The sequence below is a fragment of the Epinephelus fuscoguttatus genome, linkage group LG6, assembly GCF_011397635.1.
Source record: "Epinephelus fuscoguttatus linkage group LG6, E.fuscoguttatus.final_Chr_v1".
NCBI lineage: Eukaryota > Metazoa > Chordata > Actinopteri > Perciformes > Serranidae > Epinephelus > Epinephelus fuscoguttatus.
The window spans coordinates 7,042,104-7,064,934 of NC_064757.1; the positions used below are offsets into that span (position 1 = coordinate 7,042,104).

General features: G+C 39.0%; 1 protein-coding gene across 2 annotated transcripts; it reads left to right on the top strand.

The window, feature by feature from the left end:
* The first annotated feature begins 212 nt into the window (after window positions 1–212).
* Window positions 213–21,244, top strand: LOC125890980 (perforin-1-like). 2 transcript variants are annotated; one of them, XM_049579932.1, is made up of 2 exons: window positions 213–259; window positions 20,568–21,244. In XM_049579932.1, the coding sequence occupies exon 2, from the start codon at window positions 20,582–20,584 to the stop codon at window positions 20,969–20,971; it is 390 nt and encodes a 129-aa protein (XP_049435889.1). In that variant the 5' UTR covers window positions 213–259; window positions 20,568–20,581; the 3' UTR covers window positions 20,972–21,244. The 2 variants fall into 2 exon arrangements, with proteins under 2 accessions (XP_049435889.1, XP_049435888.1); XM_049579931.1 differs by lacking the exon at window positions 213–259 and adding an exon at window positions 12,061–12,100.
* Window positions 21,245–22,831: the final 1,587 nt, after the last annotated feature.

Sequence of the window (22,831 nt, forward strand, 5' to 3'; positions counted from 1 at the left end):
GGGCAATCTAATACAGTAAATGAATTCAGAACACTCAGATATGACGTGTTAAAGTTGTTTATATTTGCTTGAGATCCAAAGTAATAGAGCAATTGTGCACTCACCCATTTTGTGATGTCAGCTTTTATACCAGGCCAGTAATATCGCTGAAGGACTGCATGCATTGTCTTCTCCACTCCACAGTGGGCTCCAATTGCACTGGCATGGAACTCCAGAAAGATGTTGTTTGCTTCATGTGGACTACGCACTACTTAACAAGGTGATGCTGCTTCTCATCACGCTTTCTCTGGCACTGGTAATACAGTTCCCCATCTGGAGAATGCATTGCCATGTTTGAAATGTCATTTAAACAGAGATGGAAAGACCACTGAAATATTTTACTCAAATAAAAGTACTCTCTTGTGTAGTGCGAAAAGGATGGGGGGTAGCCTATAAATATCAATCAAGTTGTTTTTAATTACTAATTAAAATGCACACTTAAGTAAAACTAACATTACAGTACACATACACAAAAATTAAAGAACCCAATGGATTTGGTGCTGATGTGTTATTCACCTTGGTGAAGTTAGTTTCAGGTGCCCACAATGAATATCTGAATGAATATCCAGCCTGAAACTAACTTCACCGCGCTGTGTTATTTGACTTACTCAGTAGCTGGAAACTCTCTGCCCTTCATTTCAGAACGTAACGCAGATTTTTGGTGAAGTTTGGCGGGTAGATGTTGATCTATTTCGACCTCACTCGGACTGTCGCCACGGTCTTCACCTTGAATGATGCCATCCTACTACCTATCCTCGAGACCTTATGTCAACAGTCATGTGACTGACTTTAGGAGGCTTGACTCGTAGTCTATAAGAGTATTCGGGTGACACTGCCTCCTCCTCTTTGCCTTACTCGCCTCATCTGAGACCGTGTCTTTTCAGGTGAGGAGTGCTCCTGAGTGAGCTCGGTAGCAGCTAGCAGTGGCGCTGGTAAGTGAACGGCTTGTTCTCACCATCGTTCGTTATTATAAAGTAAGTTTACATTTGTCTGTGCCCTGACAACTCGCTGTTCGCAGCGGGAGGGACGTTTGTTCGGCCTACCCTCGTGTGTTCACGCACAGTGAGTGGAAGCCATATAGCCTCGTTTTCTTCAGCTGCGGTCTCTTTTTGTTGATTTTGGTCATTGGACTGAACGCTACTGAAGTTTATTACAAGTAAGTTAATTCGTGAACTAATTTGAGTTATATTATTCTCATACACCGGTCAGTGTTGTTTTGGTTTGTTTGTTCACAATATTTCAATTACATTTTTGAACTGATTAAAGCTATATTATTCTCATACACCAGATTGTGTTATTTTGATTTGTTTGTTCACAATACGGGTAGGTGAATTGGTGAACTGATCTGAGTTGTATTATTCTCATACATCTGACGGTGGTATTTTGATTTGGTTGTTTGTTTAATTGGTCCCCTGTTTGCAGTGGGCACTCAAGCGTGACACAAGCCTCCGCTGTTCGCAGCAGCTGTGTTTGGGAATGGCCTCCCAGTGGTGTAGATATTGCCGGGTGACCATGGATCCCCGTGATGGCCATAGAGAGTGCCCCCACTGTTTGGGAGTGGCACATCTGGTGGAGGACATTGAGAATCCATGCCCTGCAGCTGCAGAACTCTCACTGGAGGAACGTAGGTGCAGGGCAAAGCTGGTGGAGGAGACAGCGTGAAATAAGATGGCGGCTCACCCTCTCTCGTGCAGAATGGGCTGAGGTGTCCAGGCAAGAGGAGGAGGCAGTGTCACCCGGATACTCTTATAGACTACGAGTCAAGCCTCCTAAGGTCAGTCACATGACTTTGTTGACATAAGGTCTGGAGAATAGGTAGTAGGATGGCATCATTCAAGGTGAAGACCGTGGTGACGGTCATCGTTTGGTCTCATAGATCCATAGTTATAGATATAACCTTTAACTTTACGAGGATCCATCGATTTGTCCTTAATTAATTAGGTTTGTAGTTGTTTACTCGATTGCTCAATTGCTCAAAAGCCACTTTCTTGCTACAGAGCAAAATTAATATCACCTGGTCCATTCTCCTTTTATACTCGCTCATGGTCTGTGAATTGTATTTTACTAAACAATATAATAATAATAATAATAATAATAATAAGCTATAAAATAATATCAAAATACTATATATATATATATATATATATATATATATATATATATATATATATATATAGCGTATTTTGAGAGCATTTTCCGAGTTAGATCGTCACTTTTTAAACATGACAGGCTTTGTCATAGTGTGCAGTGTTGTGCAGACTGTAATGTGGCACTGAATATGTTTGTAGACTCGTGGAAAAAGAACAAGAAACATTGATAAATATGTTTGGGTATTTTCAAGGCAAGCCGAGGGTAACCAGTTGTCTCAGGTCAGCCCAAATCAAAATGTTACCTGGATGCTGACGTAATTTACTAATACCTGAGGAAAGCCTTGCTCTCTGTGAGTCTCAGTGGCTCACACAGGTAGACATGCGGTTTGTGTTATATTGTCTTTTTGTTGATGTGAAATAGAGTCCAGCTCGACGCAAATTTGTGTATATCATATTTTCTTTACTTTCTTTTTTTAATGTCGCTGGTACGTAGTGCTCACTTACAGAAGCGTATTCGCTGTGGTAGGTGTGGGCTGCGACTTTAAAATCGCCATAGGCTAATATGTTGTGTAGGCCTATGTTTGTGAATTTGTGATGAATCTGCTGACGGAGGCGCAGCACATCTGCAGCTGTTCTGTAAGGAAACCAGTTAAATTGGAAACCAGTAGGGACACAACACCGGCACCTGCACGCCAACACATCCACACAAACACATACACAGCGCACTGACTATTAAGTGGGTGAGTTACAGTGTAGTCAAAACTATTAATAGAAGAGGAAGTTATGAGTCTGAGAAATGAAAAACCAAATCAAGTTCAGACTGAGACAGCCTACCGATCAAGAAGCCTACTCCACCGTGGGCTTGATTTTCTTGTCATAGAAGTCCATCGCCTCTTCTGCTTTAGTGAAGGTGTGTGTCATATTTTGAAAAGTGATTAGGAGTTTTGCTGGATGCGATATTCCATAGCCTATTTTGAAGTGGTTTTACGCAGGAGAGCCCTCACCGGAGCGAAGGCAGCTTGCTGACAGCGTATCTCTGGAGAGATGTCAGGGAGGATGCTTAGCTTATCACCCTGATAAACCAGCTTGCCTGCCATTTGAGCTGATAGCCGTCGTTTTGGTCTCCAAGCTGTGGAACCTGGAAATCATCGGTTGGGATCTGTCAGTCCGCATCAGACCTACGCGGTGGGCAATTGAGAGTAGCGGGCCGGAACAGACTGCAGAGGAGCTCCTGAACGTAGGTACTCGGCTTTCCTTTCTCAGCCCCTTATTTAATTCCCAGAATTAAAAGATTAAACTTTCTGGAAGTTCTCAAGAGAAATAGTTTTCTGGAGTAGGAGTTCATGTTTATCTTTTAGTGAGTTAGTCCTATAATCCATTTCCAGCAGATCCAGGCGAGAGCTTGTGTGTGTGGCCGCTTCCTCCAGCGCCTGAACTTTGGAGACGCAGTCCTTGAGGGAACCCTAGGCGATCTAGTGTTGTCTGTATGGGTTTTAGGCCCGATGAGATTTCAACAAGTTTATTTTCCTTGGCCATCTCCTCCCGTAGAAGTGCAATTTCTTTGTGAACAATGTCCTTAATTAGTTTAGGCTACCAAGCGCTTCTAGATCCATTTGTTTGCTGCACGTGGTGGATGGCATCCACTTAGTCCAGTCACTAAGGAATTTCGATGGTCTTGCCACAGAGGACTACTTTAATTATGTTAGGCCTACATATGTTGTAGTGTCAACTACTTGAACATTAAAGCCGTCAGTAATGCGTTATTTTAAAATTAGAGGAGCGTCGGGTGGGAAACAAACAAATCACAGCATGTCACTGGAAACCGGAAGCCGAAAGCCCCTTCGAAAAAAAATATACCAACACAAGATGTTGTACTCCGACATTTATTCAAATAAAATTGTCTGTTTTCTATGACAAATTCCAATTCCAACACATAGTGGAACATGTCAGGAGGCTGCATATACATTTTCATACAGCCACTCTCCAATCGTTAAGTCTGATTTCGGGATATAAACTTAACTTGAACAAGAATGACCTTTTTTTCTATTAATACAGCTGCTATGGCATATCCTTTACATAACTTACCCTTTAAAATTGCATAACAGTTTTGAATAATTGGGGGTCCATGTCACACATAGAATGGAAGATCTCTATAAAGCAAACTTTGCCCCTTTGTTGACTTGAATTTGAGAGGATTTTGATTGGTGGTCTGTTCTTAATCTTTCTTTAGTTGCGTGAGTTAACACAGTCAAGAGATGAACATCCTTCCACGCTTTTCTTATTTGTTTTAATGTATTCCTCTTTTTCTTCCGCAGTCCTTTTTCCATAAACTGGATAGTCTGATTTTAGAATTTAATTAAGAATTATAGCTGCTGCGCAGCAATGGTCGGGGCTGGGCAATTTTAGGCAAAATTAGGCATTTCTGAGCAACAAGCAGAGTGTAGGAAGATGAAAAAAAGGTGGCATTCTAAGCATAAGAGACTATGCTCTATCTTACTAAGCTAATTAGCAAGAGACAACTCTGCGGTATATATGTTTGAAACTTCTTCTAGCTCATTATAGGAATTCTACAGCTGCAATGATTAGTCAGTAAATAGTCAAACACATAATTAATCCACAACTATTTCATGATGGATTGATTGTTTTAGGCATCAGTGTTGGAGTTACCTTCACAGATTAGGTTAGGTTTAAATGTACAAAAGTTTCTTCAGTATTGGGGCTACATTTTGGTGAAAGTTTCAAATCTGTAGCGCATATGGTTGATTTGTTGTGAATTTTCAAAATTTTGAAATTTAGAGGCTTGCTGTAGCGCCACCATCAGGACTATTGGTCTGTTTTTGCAGCTGAGGCAATCTGGCATGGGACTGGACCTTTGTGCAAAGTTTGGTGATTTTTCGCACATGGGAAGTAGGATTTCCTCAGAAGAAGAAGAAGAAGAAGGTCCTGGCAGCTTAGGCTGCCCGACCCCTAATAAGAAGGTCCCCAGAATCCGAAAGCGATATTTGCAAAGACCTAAACCTCTTGGAGTGATGGCTCTGCCTAATTTTATATTTTATTATTGGGCTGCTAATATCCGGATTTTCAAATACTGGCTCCAATTTGTGGCTACTGATTCTCCTCCAGCATGGCTAGTTATAGAATTAAATTCTGTTAAATCTCACTGAAGGCCTTGATACACTCTCCTATCCATTCCTCTACCTCCCCTTACACTAGGAATTTGATTACTAATTACATTTGATTGGTTTACAGTCATTTTCCACTTATACCCCATATAACCGCTAATCATGTTTTTCCTCCATCCCTGTCAGATAGTGTCTTTCTGAGATGGGAAAGGCTTGGCATCAGCTCCTTTAAAGATATATACCTTGATAATGTTTTTGCCTCTTTTCAACAATCAGATTTTTAGATTTTTAGATATTTACAGGTGCAGAGTTTTTCCCGTAATACCTTCCCATCATTTCCTAACCATGATTCAGTTTTAGATGTTTTCTTTACTCCAATTCTAAATTTGAAAGGCTCGATCTCAGTTATTTATAATCAAATTATTCTTTTACGTCCAGAGTCTTTAAACTGTATTAAGATGCACTAGGAGAAGGATTTGGGTGAAGTGTTATCGAATGATGTCTGGGATGAGATTTTGGTCTCATGTTTGTAGGTCTGCTCTTTCAGTTCATTCGGAATAGGATTTTCCCCCATATTCCGGATTGAGATTCCTCCTTTTTTACTATCCTCTTTCTTTTCTCTTGTATTTTGAAGGTACTGACATTATGTGTGGTGCATTCTCCCAGTAATAATGTATGGCTTATTCTTATTGTTTACTGTCTGATGGGGTTTTGATTTTGATTTTTTTTTTTTTTTTTCAGTTTTAGTGACTAGTTTGGGTTTTGTTTTAGATTGTTGCACTATTTTATAGAATTGCACTTCGTTGGTCACTTTTTATATGTTATCCTGTGATCTTCTCTCTTGTGTAATTCAATAAACAAAATTTAAAAAAAATAAAAATAAATTTTCAGACAAAGTAAGGATGGACTTATAAACCAAAAGCCATTCAAATGTCATATAGACTAACAACAGATGTCATGATCACAATATTATAAAATGTAAACTCTGTTCAATCTCTAATAACAAATAATTAAAATTAGTGAACATATCTGTTATAAGTACTCAGTGGTATTTTAAAATAAAGGCCATTTAACTTTGACATGAAGGAAATAAAAATGCTTTATCCAGTATGTTTTAACATGAAGAATCTCACTTCATTTCATGAATTTAGAAATAAACCCACTTCAACTTCAAAATCATCAACAAAATGAACAAAAAAAAACATATTTACAGCCTTATGCACAGAGGCAACAATGTCCATACCCAGACAACTTCTGTGGAACCATCTCTCTGGTGTCACACTGGATCTGTAAAATATTAAAGTGACAAGACTTAAGATGGCTTTTGTTACATCAGAATAGGGAAGCAAGATCATTGGCAAGAAGACTGACTATTTCTGTATGATTACAAATGTTCATTACTGGTTTCTGTCCCTTATACATTCTAACTGAACAATTTGTCTCTAGAATATAGATAGAAAAAGCCACAAATACATAGCTGCAAACACTGACATATTACTTCATCATTAGGCATCTTTCTTAATCCACTACTAAATCTTCGAAAGAGTAAAGTAAGTTTGTCCTGAGGCATTTGAGATCATTATAGATGTAATCTTTATTTTGTGAAGCCAATACATTTCCAAAACTCCTTGTAAAAGCATGAAGAAAGGTCAGCTATTTTGTGATATGGCATGTCCTTTATTTGCTTTTGCCAAAAAACACTCAGCAATAAAGTGCAAACCACTGGCAACAGTTCTGTTTACACTGAATTAATGATGTTTGCACAATTTTCTCCATAAAAAAGAATTTTTAAAATACATGTTTTTTTTTGTCAGTAATATTACATGAAGGTCTTATACCATGGTATGTACATTGAAAAAACAAACAAACAAAAAAATTCCATAGCCCAGAAGTGAAGAACTCCACAGGGTAACAAACATTAAGTGTGAAACTGACTTTTCAGTTATCTGGAGAGGATGAATACTAGAATTTAAACCCCTAATTTTAATTATGAACAAATCTATCATTACATACATTGGAATTAGGTACAAGATCAAATTATAGGTATAGATAGTGGTGGTTCTAGCCTAAATGGTGCCCTGATATTGTCAGGGGCAGCCTCTAGCTCAGCGAATAGAGTGTCTGCCCCATGGAAGTTGAGCCCGTTGCAGCAGCCAGGATGCAGTTCCAAACCTGTGGCCCTTTGCTGCATGTCATTCCCATTCTCTATCCCCCTTTCCTATCACCCTCTAGCTGCGCTGTAATAGAGGCAATACAAGCCCCAAAAATAATCTCTAAATAAGGATCATTACCAACTATGACAAATTACAATGCCTTTTGACCAGAGCCACCACCGTGAGTTCCTGTTACCAGTGTTAATTTTGACAGCAATTTCAGATTTAGTCTTAGTCTCAGTCTTGAGAGGAAGATGCTCATTAGTTTATCATTTTTATCCTTCATAGTTTTAGTCTAATTTTAGTCAACGAAAATTCAAAACGTTTAAGTCGATGAAAATTCATGACATTTTAGTCAACTTTAATTTCAGTTTATTTCTATATTTTTTTTTTTTTTCTTTAAACCAATCCAGTGAGGGTAATTCATGTATCATAAATTAGAATCACAGTCACAGGTTGTATAAAAATTTTGCCTGTGGGGATCAACTATGAAGACTGGCAGCTGGTGGCAACTGGTGGCTGCTTGCACTGCTGCCATTCAGCAGCTGACAATCAGAGCTGCTAAGAGTAACTGACAAACTCCAAAAATCCATTCAGCTCCACCATCCACTGTTGAACACACACAACTGCTTATTCATTGCTGAATTACAGCTCACAACTTGCACCAATGGCTGACGCTGCTCCTGTGTGAGTGTTTGTGTTGGCTAGCAAAACATCCTGGTGCAGGCTATTTACTGGAGTTTACCAGCCTGTCGCTTGTGCAGCATTTGAAGCTACTTACAAGCACTGCCGTTCTCGGCTTTAAATGTCCCATTGCCAACCACAAACATTTTCATCACGCCTCATCTCATCAACGAAAATGAAACATTGATTTTGTCTTCATTTTTATTATCAAGATCTATTTTTAGCTCGTCATAGTCTAGTTTTTTTTCGTGGAAATCAACAGAATTAACATTGCCTGTTACCCAGTTTACCCAGTGTATTACGAAGCAAAGAGCTTAAAGACATTGCTAGAAATGCTGAAAGCCAAATTTTAACCCTGCCAAAGCTGGAAGTCGAGATGATGTCATAAAGCTCTAAAAGAAGATAATGCTTTGAATGCTTCGCCATGATAAGAAATGATAAAAAAAAAGCACAACTATATGTAACTTTATGTGCTATTTATTGCCTGAATCCAGACCTTTGAATCCACCCACTCCACTGAGTTCGAGCTGACGTAATCTGGGTCAGCTTCATTTCAGTAGGCTGGTGCACCACTAACACGTATTAAGTGTTTATTTTCCTGACCAAATTTTAAACAGTGATAATTCCAGCATTTATTACAGTACTGCTCAGGAATACATCACAGTCCAATGTTTTATATTGTTTGATAGCTGTAAATAAAAGTTGGAAACCCTCAACAGTCTGGTGGGTGGTGCTGTTCTGGACATCCATCTCTGCTTTTCTACAGCCATAGCAACGTGCATCTAAGTTTGCCACAAAATTTACTGAGCACATTCATGTTCCTGTGAGGATTACCCATTTTATTTTGAATGATCACTGAACTTTCCTCAAGTGGAATACAGTGATCAAAATCTGTACGGTTCATAAAATTCATACTCCCAAAGAGATGAACTCTTTTGATCATGCTGACATCACAGTGTTTCTTCCAGTACCACTCTCAGGACAAAGTTTATATTTTTAGTGAGGTTCTACCAGGAGGAAAAGTCTCTCTGTCTTTCATTTTCTCCACATAGGGTGCAAGTGGGGCTTTGGATGTTAATTTAGAGGCAGCAATATGTGAATAAGAGCAATATTTAAAATAAAAATTAAAAAAAAAAATCTGCTGCAGCTTTGTAGAAATTTTGCTGTCATTGAACCTCTGCATTACAATCTGGGTTCAAACACAAATCTTGTGGAAAGGGCTGTTTTTCCCTTTTCCCTAGGTTCAACGGGCGCACCAAAAAACAAACAAACAAACAAACAAACAAACAACAACAATAACAGAAAAGAACAAAACAAAATATCTGGGTCCCTGAGAAAAAATATAGAATAACATGAAGGAAGGAGACATCAACAATTGAAGTGGAAAAGAAGATAATAACAGGACATTATAATACAAAAGTAAAGCATGGCAAGTTGGACATTTAGAGGTATTTTCCAGGAAAAATAATAACACCACATTAATTGTTATTATGAATGTGATTATGTACTAGAATATGTAATTTCGCTACTTATAATCTTTGGAAAGTCCATGACCAAACGTTGATGTGTGACGAAGTTGGAGTGAGAATATGTAAGAACTCAGGTCCTTTTCCATAAAGTCCACCATATTGTTCTACAGTAGCCCAGAATGGACAAACCAAACACTGACCCTAGATGGGGCCATTCATGTTTTTGCATTTTTACATCCGCTACCGTATAATTCTCCTACAACCAGAAGAGAAGTTTCAGTTCTGCAACCTCACCACCAGATGCCACTAAATCCTACACACTGGACCTCCAATACAACATGCTACAGAATTAATCTATGAATTTAGCTTTTTCCATGTTATTGTTATTTTCAAACAGAAATTCATTGCTACATTATATCTACACTTAATACTTAATACTTTAAAAAAGTAAACTTCAATTCTTACATTTGCAGAAACTAATGGTAAAAAAAGAAACCTTGGAGGTCAGGCACCATTGTAAGTGTCTGAAATGTCCCTGACAGATTGTGAATGAAGGCAAAACTGTGAAAGGAGAAACAGTCCAAACAATTCCAGCTGTTATGGTACTGAATTTTCACACCTGGCTCCACGAGGATGACGCAACATTGCAGTGTCTAACCCAAGAAGTTATTTGTGGAAGGACAACAACCAAATAGATCTGTATTATCTTTAGGGGGAGGAGGGGTTATTTTGTAGGGTAACAACCACAGGTGCAACATGGCCTTTCCATAGTTGTTTTCCAATTCATGATTTCAGCACACCTTATCAGCAATTTTGTTTTATAGAGTTTTAGTCACAATTAGTTAAGTTAAATCAGGGGTCTTCAAATTTGTTGGACCAAGGACTTCTTAGCTGAAAGAGAGATGGAGCAGGGACCCCTACTACATATATTGTATAAAATTGAGTTGCATATTTAACGGGGCAGATGGAGGTTGTCAGACAGAGGGCCATATCAGCCTCTGGCTACAGTCTTGACCTGAATTTGCTTTTCAGGTAGGTGAGGGAGGGAAATCTACATTTTGACAAAAATAAGTTGTTGAAAAAGGCAAAATACATTGGATTCATGTTAAATGTATTTCAGATATTTTTCAGAATTTTTGAAAAGAGAAAAAAAAACTTAAAAAAAATATCAAAAAAGACCTAGGAATTAAATAATGTCCTTGGGATGTGAGAGTTGCTGCAAAATAGATTTTTCTTCTCTTATTTATACATATTTCCCATTTTTTCAGTGTTGAGAGTGTTTATTTATACAGACACCGCTGTCAAACACCAGCATCACGAATACAGGAAGTGGTGGGCCACATATGAAGCGCAGCATAAGGATTGGGTTGGTGGATTTTGATACAGGAGACTAAGAAGACTATACGTTCTGTCACAGCACTGCAATGAAAATTTGCCTTTCTGTATTAATCTTAGCCACACTGTTTTCCTAACTTGAACCATAGTTGCCATGCACAGATATGGAGAAAAAAAGTTTGACAATGGCATTTAACATAAAAAAATCATTACATGTAATCCAGGGTTTTTGCAAAATCATGTAGTATCAGTGTTCTGTCTGACAACAAAATGGGTTTGAAGTAACTGTTTATGTCAGTGTTAGTATGGCACAGAAGCTTGTTTTTATTCAGTCTTTGTACAATGTTACATACAGTATCAAAGAGCCACAAGATAAGCTGACTTTTTTGTCTCCTCTTACACATCTGTGCACACACCACACGGCACATTTGTTTATGCTACAAGTTTTCTCTGGATATTTTCACTGAGCTACAACTGCCTGGCTGAATGTATGATTACAGTATACTTGTATCATACAATGTTATTTAGCTTTGCTTCACTTCTTAAAGCCTGTGCGACTGACCAATTCACCCATATGACTGAACTGCCAGTTTTAGCTGGCTCACTGACTTTGTTCAACTCTGATCATGTGGACAGTCAATCGTGCTGCACAATTAATGTAAATATTATTAAAAATAATAATGTAGCCATGTGCAATATCTAAATTGCAGTAGCTGCATTTTTTTGCATGTCCTGCAGTCGAACATTAAGTGTTAAAGCTGATCCACTGGTGACTTACCTCTTGTCTGACATCAATGTTTGCAGTCAGTAATGCACTTTAGGTAGCATTATGTAAATACAAAAGGAGGAGAAGATGTCTGCATGATGATTTAAACAGCAGATGGCAAAACTGCCATGTCAATACAGAAAAAAGCACAGGTGTAACTGATAATGTTAATGGAAGCTCCACTTTATTTAGATCTGCCAATAATTCAGCATGCACAGTAATAGAGCCCTGAAACTACTAGATAAGGTGACCAAAAGGCCAAACAATCCAGCCCAAAGCCTCAAATTCTAGTTCTGCTGTATTATGCAATGCTGAGAGTGGAGCAGGTTGTGTTGTCAGTGTGTTGTGGGAGGGTAAGATGAAGCTGATGACGTTTGTTGCCCTTTAAAAACATATGGAACAGCACACAGAGGAGGTGAGAGGAAAGGTATCAAAACTACAGGTAAGACCTTACACCTGTTGGCATTGTTTTTCCTTTTAGTTTCTTCAAAATAATCCATGCCTTTAGGAGATTTATCTCTGCATGTTTGTCAAGTGGCATCTCCACTCTTTATCCCCACCACAACGGCATATTGGCTGTGTGTCACTCATGTCTTGATGTTGTGAAAGCATGTTGCACATGACAGGTACTGTCAAAGCTTGAATTGTATTGCAAGGATCTGAAATTACTTCTGCCAAGGAGGTTATATTTTCGCCGGCGTTGGTCTGTTTGTTTTTCTGTTTGTTTGTCTGCAAAATAGCTCAAAAAGTTCTGAATGGATTTTGATGAAACTTTCAGTAAAGGTTGATAATGGGACAAGAAACAGATGATAAAATTTTGGGGGTGATCGGTTGAAGCGAAGTGGTTAAAATAATAAAATAGTGGGAAATCCGAGCTGCTTGGCGGAGGTCTGCACTCTCCGAGTGCTTTTCTAGTTGTCTATGTTAAGAGCTCCCTGTACACTTATGAAACCCAATGGAACAGTTTTCTGAGGAAACTCAATAGAAAATATGTAAAAAGGCTTAAAAAAAAAAAAAAAAAAAAAAAGCCAGATGGAAAAAAGGCACACCAAGAGCATTTGCAGGGCTGGAAACATAATTAAGATAATTTCTTTTGTGAATAGAAATTATGGGGAAAGCCATACAAGATCATTTAGATCATTTTCCAGTACTTGGTGATTCTTACTTGACTAAAACATTTTGTGCCCAACATTTCATAAAACCTTCATTTTATTTCTGTTTTCTTGTTCAAGCATTTTTTTCTTTTTACTATTTCTTCATTTTTTTAAATCAATAAATGTTCCGCTTTGCTATTCATTACAGATTATTAAGCTACTTCCATAGCAAATATTGTTGTAAATGCGGGTTTCATCCTTCTGTGCACTATGACCAACACTGACAAGCAATCAAATGTTTGAAGGTCTGCATTTTAAATAAAAAATAACTAGTTTCATCGTTACAGAAAGTCCAATTTGAAAACAGATTTTTCTTATAAATAAAACAAAAATGACTTGTGACCCCATCAAAGTGAACCCAAGGAACTTTCTTAAGGTGTCATTTTTTTATCCATTGAATGCAATGCGCTTCTGTGTGTTGCAGAAGATGTGCAGACTGATTTGACATTTGACAGACTAATGAAAATTTTAAGATTAAAGCTTTATAAGAGGCACTTTTGGTGAGACATGATCACTGGTAGATTAATAAATTAAAATGGTCAGTGGGTCTGAAACAAATAGGTCACAAGCTGAAGGATGCATCCACACCATAAAATGTGTGTTTGGAATGATTAGTGATAACATAGAGAGATATGGAATAACAGTCAAACAAACCCAGCTGTTATTAGACTAAATGTTCACACTCTTTTTCTTTGAAGATGATAAACTCTCTCTGACAGCTGAGAACTCAGTGAGTGGAGCATGATTTGACATAGCTGCTTATTTCTATGAATCAGAAGGATAGTGCAACATGGCTTCCCTACATGTTGCCATTTGGCACTATCCTTTGTGGCTGGTCTAGATAATTGAGTTGTTTTCTGTTCCACCTTATGTTTTGTGATTTTTAAATACTGTATTATGTGTCTTAATTCTGTTCCATATAGGGGCTGAAATTACATGTTTAACCAACATGTTATAATAATTTTATATGTGTCCCAAACTATTGAATAGCAGTGGCGGATCACGCTGCTTCACAATGACAGTGCATTGTATTCACAAAAGGGAAATAAATAATAATAATAATAATAATAATAATAATGATAATAATAATAAAAAAATCTAAGTTTTGTTGTAATAATGATTTCCATCTACTGGTATCTGATAAACATGACTTTCAACTTCCTCATAATATTGAAATTAAGAACTAATGACGATCTCTGGGCATTCTTATGACTGGATCTCTTGGGTTTGTGAGATTGTATTCACAATCTTTTCTTGACCTTAATCATACAGAGGTTGCCAGGTGCAGATACTGTGGAAAGATTTTTTAAAACCCTGTCATTGAATCTCTAGTAATAGTGGTCTCCTCAAGATTCAACTCCCAAAATGTCTTTAAACTAAATGTATTGATTTGTTAAAGAACGCGTAACAATCAAAGAAATATGATCTTGAATGATTTCACCAAGAGGAAGCAAGTGGGGGACCTGAGAGTGATCCTTCAGTCCTTTATTGTTTTCCTGTTGAACTGTAGCCTATAACTATATTGATTTAAACATAATTGTATGGATGGGAAATGATTCATTAAAATTAATTAGCTACAAAAAGTGATCCTTTAGCAACCCTACAGAAGATACGTAGCCTGGCGTTGCCAGACCCAATTCGCAAAACGCGAATGACACTGGACACGGAGTAAACGTTTCTTCTATTCCCGAGGGGCGGTATCAACGGCTGTCACTCAAAGTGCCCCTTCACACAAATGGAAAGATGGAAAACCAATCAGAGTAAACGAAACGTGTGACGTAGGCTAGCACAACGCCACTGTAAACAGACCAGCAAGCTACAGCGGAGATGAGCTGTGATGATGCCTGGAAAAGAGTGTTGCGTCTTTGCGGATCTCTTCCTCACTGTGGACTCTGAATTGCATGGCTGTGATTCCCAGCTTGGTCGCTTCCCTGACCTGGGGGGTATTCCATCAAGCAGGCTAAAGGCAAATCCAGGCTTAAATGGCCAAGTCTGGCTAATGTGAGCCAGAGTTCTGTTCCATCAAAGTGACTAAGATTAGCCTCACATCGATAACCATGGAAACCATGGTTCTGGCTAAGCCTGATACATCTAGCTAAACTCCGGTTTCCGTTCCATCAAACTGAGCCACAACTTCGTTCCATCAAGGTGGTTAACCTGAATCCCAGCCTAGTAACCATGGGAACTTATGCTGCCGGGCAATCCTGGACGTAGCAGGATTAAGGTGAGGATTAGCTCCATGTATGATCAAAAAATGTTCAATGGACAAGAACAGACACCTAAAAGACAGTTCTGCCAGTGCTTTTACACACTCACAACTGTCATGTAATGATAAAATAATATGTAGATCATAAAATATATAACATCATTCATTCATTCATTCATCTTCTAACCGCTTCATCCTCTTGAGGGTCGCGGGGGGGCTGGAGCCTGTCCCAGCTGACATCGGGCGAGAGGCAGGGTACACCCTGGACAGGTCGCCAGACTATCGCAGGGCTGACACATAGAGACAAACAACCATTTATAACATAATTAATAAAAAAAATGAACTATTAAAAAATAAATTAAAATGTAATAAAAAATAAGATAATTAAAAAGAAAACACAACAGTAAAGCCAAAATCAATTTAATAAAAACAAAAGTATAATAAAAATGAAACTGAGGCATTAAAAAAAAGATTGTACATGAATATGTGGTGTGCTGTCATGAGAGTGTGTTGTTGAGACAGACAGGTCTTGAACAAAGTAAATTTTCTCCTGATTTGTCTGTCTGAAATTTGCCATTTTGGTGTCAGAATGTTCTGAAGATATGTGGCTTGTGATAAATGGGTCCAATATTTGCTTCTGTGACTATGGGGCAAAAGAATCGGCCATAATCTGTAATCACGTTCATTTCTCCCACTGAAGTCAATGGACTCAGGACCTGCTGTTAGTCTCCTAAAGGACGTGGTGGTCGCGAACCCCACATGACACTGATACAGGAAACTGACTCGCAGTGGAACGTCTTGGTTTATCCACCATCTTTGATGAAAGTTAAGTGGGTGAAAGTACAAGTGGGGTTGGTGGGAGGGGTGATAGATGGGTCCAACAACCATCGACTTTCACCCGGGAGGCTGGTGTTCATTTCCCGTAAGATTGTACAGCCAAACCCTGTTCTTTTTCTGTAAAGCCATCTGCATGCTTTTGTTGCCTAAACCCAATCACGTGTGTAGCCAAAATGTGAACATGTGTGTTTGTTGTTGAAGGGAAAAAACAATTTGTGGTATTGTACCGATGTTGTTTATTTTGAAAGAGACTGTATGCATTGTGCCTGTTCTTTGAAAATGGAAATGTATTGTAAACAGACAATGCATGTAACAGGCTGAAGCTGAAACTGCCTCCCAGAACATCTACAACCAACACAGCCAGGGTACCTTGCACGTCATATCGCAACATGGAAAGTTCATGACCAATTGTTGATAGATGATGAGGCTGGAATGAGAATATGATTGGGTCAGCAGCATGGCAGGCGTGTTATGTCGTTGACACACTATCCGCCATCCCCTCCAAAAATTCAGCTCATATATTGTATCATTTCAGAAATGTATCATGCAAATGTGAATTCGTGGTTTGCAAAAATGTGCAATGCCAATATATTTTTCTGGCAACTGAGCTGCAGCCTCATCACGCACTTCCTCTGATGAGCTACCGCATCATCCACTTTTTTAAAAGCAGACATGAGGTAAGGGGCGTAGCATCAATGCCTAAAAAGTCTAAGCAACAGTTTTAGCAAGTGGTACATAAATGATTGACATAACCGCTCAACTTTCTTATGGATATTGTGGATAAAACAAACTTCCCCCTTTTTTCAGGATTCCTTTTTTGAAAAAGATTTTTTGAAGATCAGATCTTGTTTATATAAAGGAAACAATTCAATCTGACCAGGAAGCACCAGTAACACGGTGAAAAAAAAGTAAGCTGCGGTAGGCCGGTTTCTAAGGTCATTTAACCATCTACGGTGTCATGCAAAATTTTGGGCACCTCTGGACAAAGTTTCTGTCACTGTGAAAAGTCAATAGAAGATAAACTGATCTCCAAAAGGAATTAAGTTAAAGATGAAACATTAAATTTTTTTTTTAGTTTTTGATTGGTACAATTTTAATGTGAAAAAAGGAAAGAACCACCAAAAGTTTGGGCACACCAAGACATTTGAGCTCTCAGACAACTTTTACCAGGGTTTCAGACCATAATTAACTTGTTAGGGCTCTGGCTTGTTCACAATCATCGTTAGGAAAGGCCAGGTGATGCAAATTTCAAAGCCTTTTAAATATTCTGAATCCTGAAATCTTGTCCCAACAATCAGCAGCCATGGGCTCCTCTAAACAGCTGCCTAGCACTCTGAAAACTAAAATAACTGATGCCCACAAAGCAGGAGAAGGCTATAAGAAGATACCAAAGTGTTTTCAGGTAGATGTTTCGTCAGTTCATAATGTAATTACAAAATGTTACCAGGAACTGTGGAGGTCAAGTTGAAGACCACGAAACCTCTCTGAGAGAGCTGCTCATTCGATTGCCAGAAAGGCAAATCAAAACTCCTGTTTGACTGCAAAAGACCTGCAGAAAGATTCAGCAGACTCATGGAAGAGTCATCAGAAGGAAACCCTTCCTGTGTCCTCACCACAAAATTCAGTGTCAGAAGTTTGCAAAGGAACATCTAAACAAGCCTGATGCTTTTTAGAAACAAGTCCTGTGGACTGGTGAATTTAAAATAGAATTTTCTGGACACAATGCACAAAGGTATGTTTGGAAAAAAAAGGGTGCAGAGTTTCATGAAAAGAACACTTGTCCAACTGATAAACACGGGGAAGGATCAATCACACTTTGAGCTTGTGTTGCAGCCGGTGGAATATTTCACAGGTAGACGGTAGAATGGATTCAGTCAAATTCCAGCAAATTCTGGAAGCAAACATCACAGCATCTGTAAAAACACTGAAGACGAAATGAGGATGGCTTCTACAACAGGACCATAGCCCCTTTTCCACCAACATTTCCAGGAACTTTCATTTCCAGGAATTTATTTACCTGGGTAAGAATTCCTGGTAATCTGTGTGGTTTGTGTTTCCACCTCAAAGTTCCGGAAAATTTATTCAAATCAGGCTGATGATGTAGATGATTCGGCATGTGCCCTATATTTAGCTCCGCTAGCTTGTTGGCTGGTAACATGGTAACCTTAGTGCTGGTAGAGAGAAGAGGGGCTGTTTGTCTCAGCCAGCAGCTAACTTTTAAAGTATTTTAAGATAAGTGTCAAACTAAGTTAGCCTACATACAGACAGATGTCATTTGAGCTTATTAATAACAATTTGCTATTAGCTGCACTAGCATGCTGTCCTTGTGTAAGACATAACGTTGTTGTCTGTGGATGAGACACTGAGCATGGAGCATATTGAATATCATTGTCTACATGTTTACATGTTAATGCTTGCATAACACTTGTATTGATAAGGTATTGGCTTCTTACTTGTAAGGTTCACTTACAGTAACTCGTGTAGCTCCCGTCAACTCGAGTGATTTTTGAGTTATCTTCACTTCGTTTCCACCAGGGCCCCTCGGCTGTTCACCGGTCACAGTGTGATGTAGGCATGTGTGTGTGGATGTGTGTGTATGTGGAGGAGTTCAGCGCCGGCACAAAAGAACCAATACCGTTAGCGTTTATCAATACTACGGTCTTTGATAATTTAGCCCTGGGGCTAATTTAGTACTGGGTCTCGGTGCCCATCCTTAATCAATCAATCAATCAATCAATTTTATTTATAAAGCCCAATATCACAAATCACAATTTGCCTCACAGGGCTTTACAGCATACGACATCCCTCTGTCCTTAAGACCCTCACAGCGGATAAGGAAAAACTCCCCAAAAAAACCCCTTTAACGGGGGAAAAAAAACGGTAGAAACCTCAGGAAGAGCAACTGAGGAGGGATCCCTCTTCCAGGACGGACAGATGTGCAGTAGATGTCGTACAGAACAGATCAACATGATAAATTAACAGTAATCCATATGACAGAGAGAGAGAGAGAGAGAGAGAGAGAGAGAGAGAGATGCAGGTAATGACAGTATCTTACAACAACATTAATGGAAGTAATAATATTATAGTTATAGTTCTGGTTACTGCGGTACAATATGTTGAAAGTATGTATTAATACCTGGCAGTATACATGTGTGACAATAATCATATGTGTATAATAACAGAAGAAGTATGACTAATGATAATCAAAACACAAACGAGGTGAAGCTTGTAGAAAACAGTTTGCAGCCACACTGCAAGTGTGTGTTCCACCAATCAGCGTTCTTCAGCAAACAGCCCCGTCCCTCAAGAATTCCGGGGAATCTGAAAAGTCCTACTCTCTTACTAGGTACTTTTTTCAGGGAAAGTCTGGGGTTGAGGGAAAGTTTTTTCCCCGGGTAATGATAAAAGTTCCTGCGGTGGAAAAGGGGCTAATGATTCTAAACAGACCTTGAAATCCACAATGAACTACCTTAAGAGGAGCAAGCTGAAAGTTTTGCCATGGCCCTCGCAGTCCCCCGACCTAAACATCATTAAAAATCTGTGGATAGACCTCAAAAGAGCAGCACATCCAAGACAGCCCAAGAATCTCACAGAGCTAGAAGCCTTTTGCAGAAGAGTGGGTGAAAATCCCCCAAACAAGAATTAAGAGACACTTTGCTGCTTGCAAAAAGCATTTAGCAGCTGTGATACTTGCCAAGGGGCCTGCTACTAAGTACTGACCATGCAGGGTGCCCAAACTTTTGCTTCAAGCCCTTTTCCTTTTTTGTTATTTTGAAACTGTTATAGATTGAAATAAAACAGTAATCCTGCTTAAAATATTGAAGTAATGTGCCATTTTTAACTTCCTGCCTTTTGGAAATCAGGTCATCTTTTTCTTGCTTAGCTATATATAGGAAACGGAATTTCGGCGAGGATTGCCCAAACTTTTGCATGTTACTGTAAAAGTGAAAAATTTATAAAAAATTAGGTTACGTTAAACAAATTGGCCATGTGTATGTGCAACACCTCAATGTCAAATAATTGCTTGTATTAACTCTTAGTAGCCCCTTCATAAGCTCCCCCTGTCTCACATCCTCAGTAACATTAACAGGAGATGATAAGGGACCTGCTGCTCCACTCCACTCCACTCCACTGGCTGTTTGATATGCTGGGGGTCACATATGGTTCATGAAGTTAAGCTTTCGGTTGACTGCTGATGCATATAATGCCATAACACTGTCGCTACGATGGTAATTTGTGATACTGAATCATTTAAGTTATACAATGCAAATATGCTCCAAGCAAGATGACTGACAGCCTCCAATCTAAACAACTTCTGGCAGCTAAACCACTCTTTAAATATGATCACCTTTCTTTTGAAAGAAGTCAGCTAAAAGTTGTTTTCCCTCAGCTTGCTTTCTCTCCCTCTCTGTTCTTTCTTTTCTTTTTTAAAACAAACTGAGTTATGTCAGTAATTACCCAAAAATAGAAATTGCAAAGAAAGCCAAACTTTTCATTTCAGGCTTTTTGAGTGACCCCCTCTCATTTGAGCCATGGGTAATCAGTCCTACTTAACCCCCACTACGACACCCCTGCATGAGGTCTAAGTGAGGTAAAATAGTGCAGTCACACAAGCAAGTCAAGTGTGTGTCATAAGACCCTTACAAGGAGTGATTCATTGCTGTGTAAATCCATGTCCCCGGATTAAAATGCATGCTGTTCCTCCTCCACAGCATCCTATGAAGTCATGGCCTCCAGTTGTCCCCTCCTCCTGTTGGTCCTCTTGTGCAGTCTGACTGTGACTGAAGCCCAGCTAAGGCTGTTTAACCTGCGGGCCAGCGATCTTCCCTCCAACATCCTGGGAACCACAGATGGTTATGTCAAGGTTTATTGTGGCGCCACCTATGTGGGTGAAACATCTGTTCGCAACAATAACCAAAACCCCTGGTGGGAGGAGGAGTTCACCCACTTCAAGGCCCAGGAGAATGAAGTACTGAGGCTGGAGGTTCATGACAGTGACTTCTTCTTTGATGACCTGGTGGGAGTTTGCCAGAGACAGATGAAGCAGGGGACCCATGAGCACGACTGCTACCTGGAGAAAGGCGGGATCCTCCATTACTCCTACACTCTTGGTTGAAAAAGTCATAGATGCATGTGACCCTGTGGCCTGATCTGTATTGATCACAGTATGACTAATTCTTGATGCATGGTTTTAAGAGACTAGTGCATAGGTTCTCTGAGTCCTCATCCCAATATTTAGGGTTTTGATCAATCACATCATTTTCACATTGCCCAAAAACATCTTAACTACTTTATTCACTCAACTTTGTGAACCTTCATTCCAATCTCTTTATGCTTAATCATGGATAACAACCCCGCTGCCCTGTTTGTCAAATAAAAATAAACATTCCCTGCAACAAGTACATTGCCTTTTTTTTTTTTTTTTTTTTTACAAATGTAAATTAATATAATAATAATGGACAATAATTTTGTTAATATTATCCAGCTGCATTCAGAGATGTGAATATAAAATGTGTACAGTGTTGATATTTGGGGTCTAGACTCTGACCTTGTCACTCTCCACAAGGAAGAATCAAACCCACCATAGCTGGCAGAGGGCACTGACAGTTTAAGGTCACAACCACAGTAATATGTTCTTGTTTTAAAATGAAAACAACTGATACAGACTGATCTTGACTGATTAATATGTATATATATATGGTATGCTGTACATAATCACGGAAACTGTCAATGTGTCATTCTGTCAGTCAGTCATTTCTGTCTGTCCGACGTTTTTCTACTCACTGACATGGTCAATCTACTGTACTTTCAATAAATTCGTACTACTTTCAACGACTTTCAATCGTACCATCAAATTCACAAAAACTCTGTCTGAATACATTGCTCTTCTTAATGGGTTCAGTTGACTATTTAATCTGCAATTTCCTATGACCTGTATCCCAAACACACACCATGTGAAAATGTACATGGGCAAATGTGCACTCAATGGGTATGGACTAGTCTCTAATAGATTTTCTAAATACACATTTTCATCTTTGGAGCCTGCTTAAATAAACATGTTATGTTAAACAACTAGTCAGCCCTTTAAAAAAAGAGAACATTTTTCAAACTCATCCCACTGTGGGAAAATAAATAAAACAGATAATCAACTCCATGCACCACCACCCCTATTTAGTTTTATAGCCATACATTCTAAAAAGCCTCCTGTTTTAAGACACATACAGCTATGTTTTAAAAACACGAGGCAGCCAGATCAACTTGTGACCACACTGTCAATGCAGCTGAGGAACATTTTAGTATTTTACTGGTTTACAACACAGAAAGCAGCTTAAAACCAGTGAATTCATAAATATAGCGTTCATTGTAGTGCTACAGACCAATAAAGCCAATATTTATGTAATCACATGGACATTGTTTATGCAGCAGCTGTTTAACAGATTCATCAACCCATTATGGGCTAAATTCAAAATCACACCATTCACAATCAAAGAAAAAAAATTAAATTACAGGGTGATCCAAATTGCATGAATCTTATCATGGCAACTCATAATGTGACTCAGTAGTGTGTATGGCTCCCACGTTCCTGTGTCCACTCCCAGCAACGTCTGGGCCTGCTTCTGCTGAGTCAGCAGATGGTGTCCTAGGAGATCTCCTCCCAGACCTGGATCAGGGCATCATTGAGCTCCTAGACAGTCTGTGGTGGTACTAGGTGGCGTCAGATGCACTGATACATAACGTCCCACAGATGCTCAATTGAATTTAGGTCAGGGGAACAAGAGGACCAGTCAGTAGCATCAACGCCGTATGCTGCATCTGGTTTAAGTTATGTTTGGGAGCAATAGAGTACACTTGGCCATCCCCATTATGATTTTTCACTACCTCATGGAGACAATTTTCTAATGTATCCTGTATTTTTTTCTACCTTGAATGCTATAATTGTAGGTATACAGATTGCCCCCCGCCCCACATCAGGGAC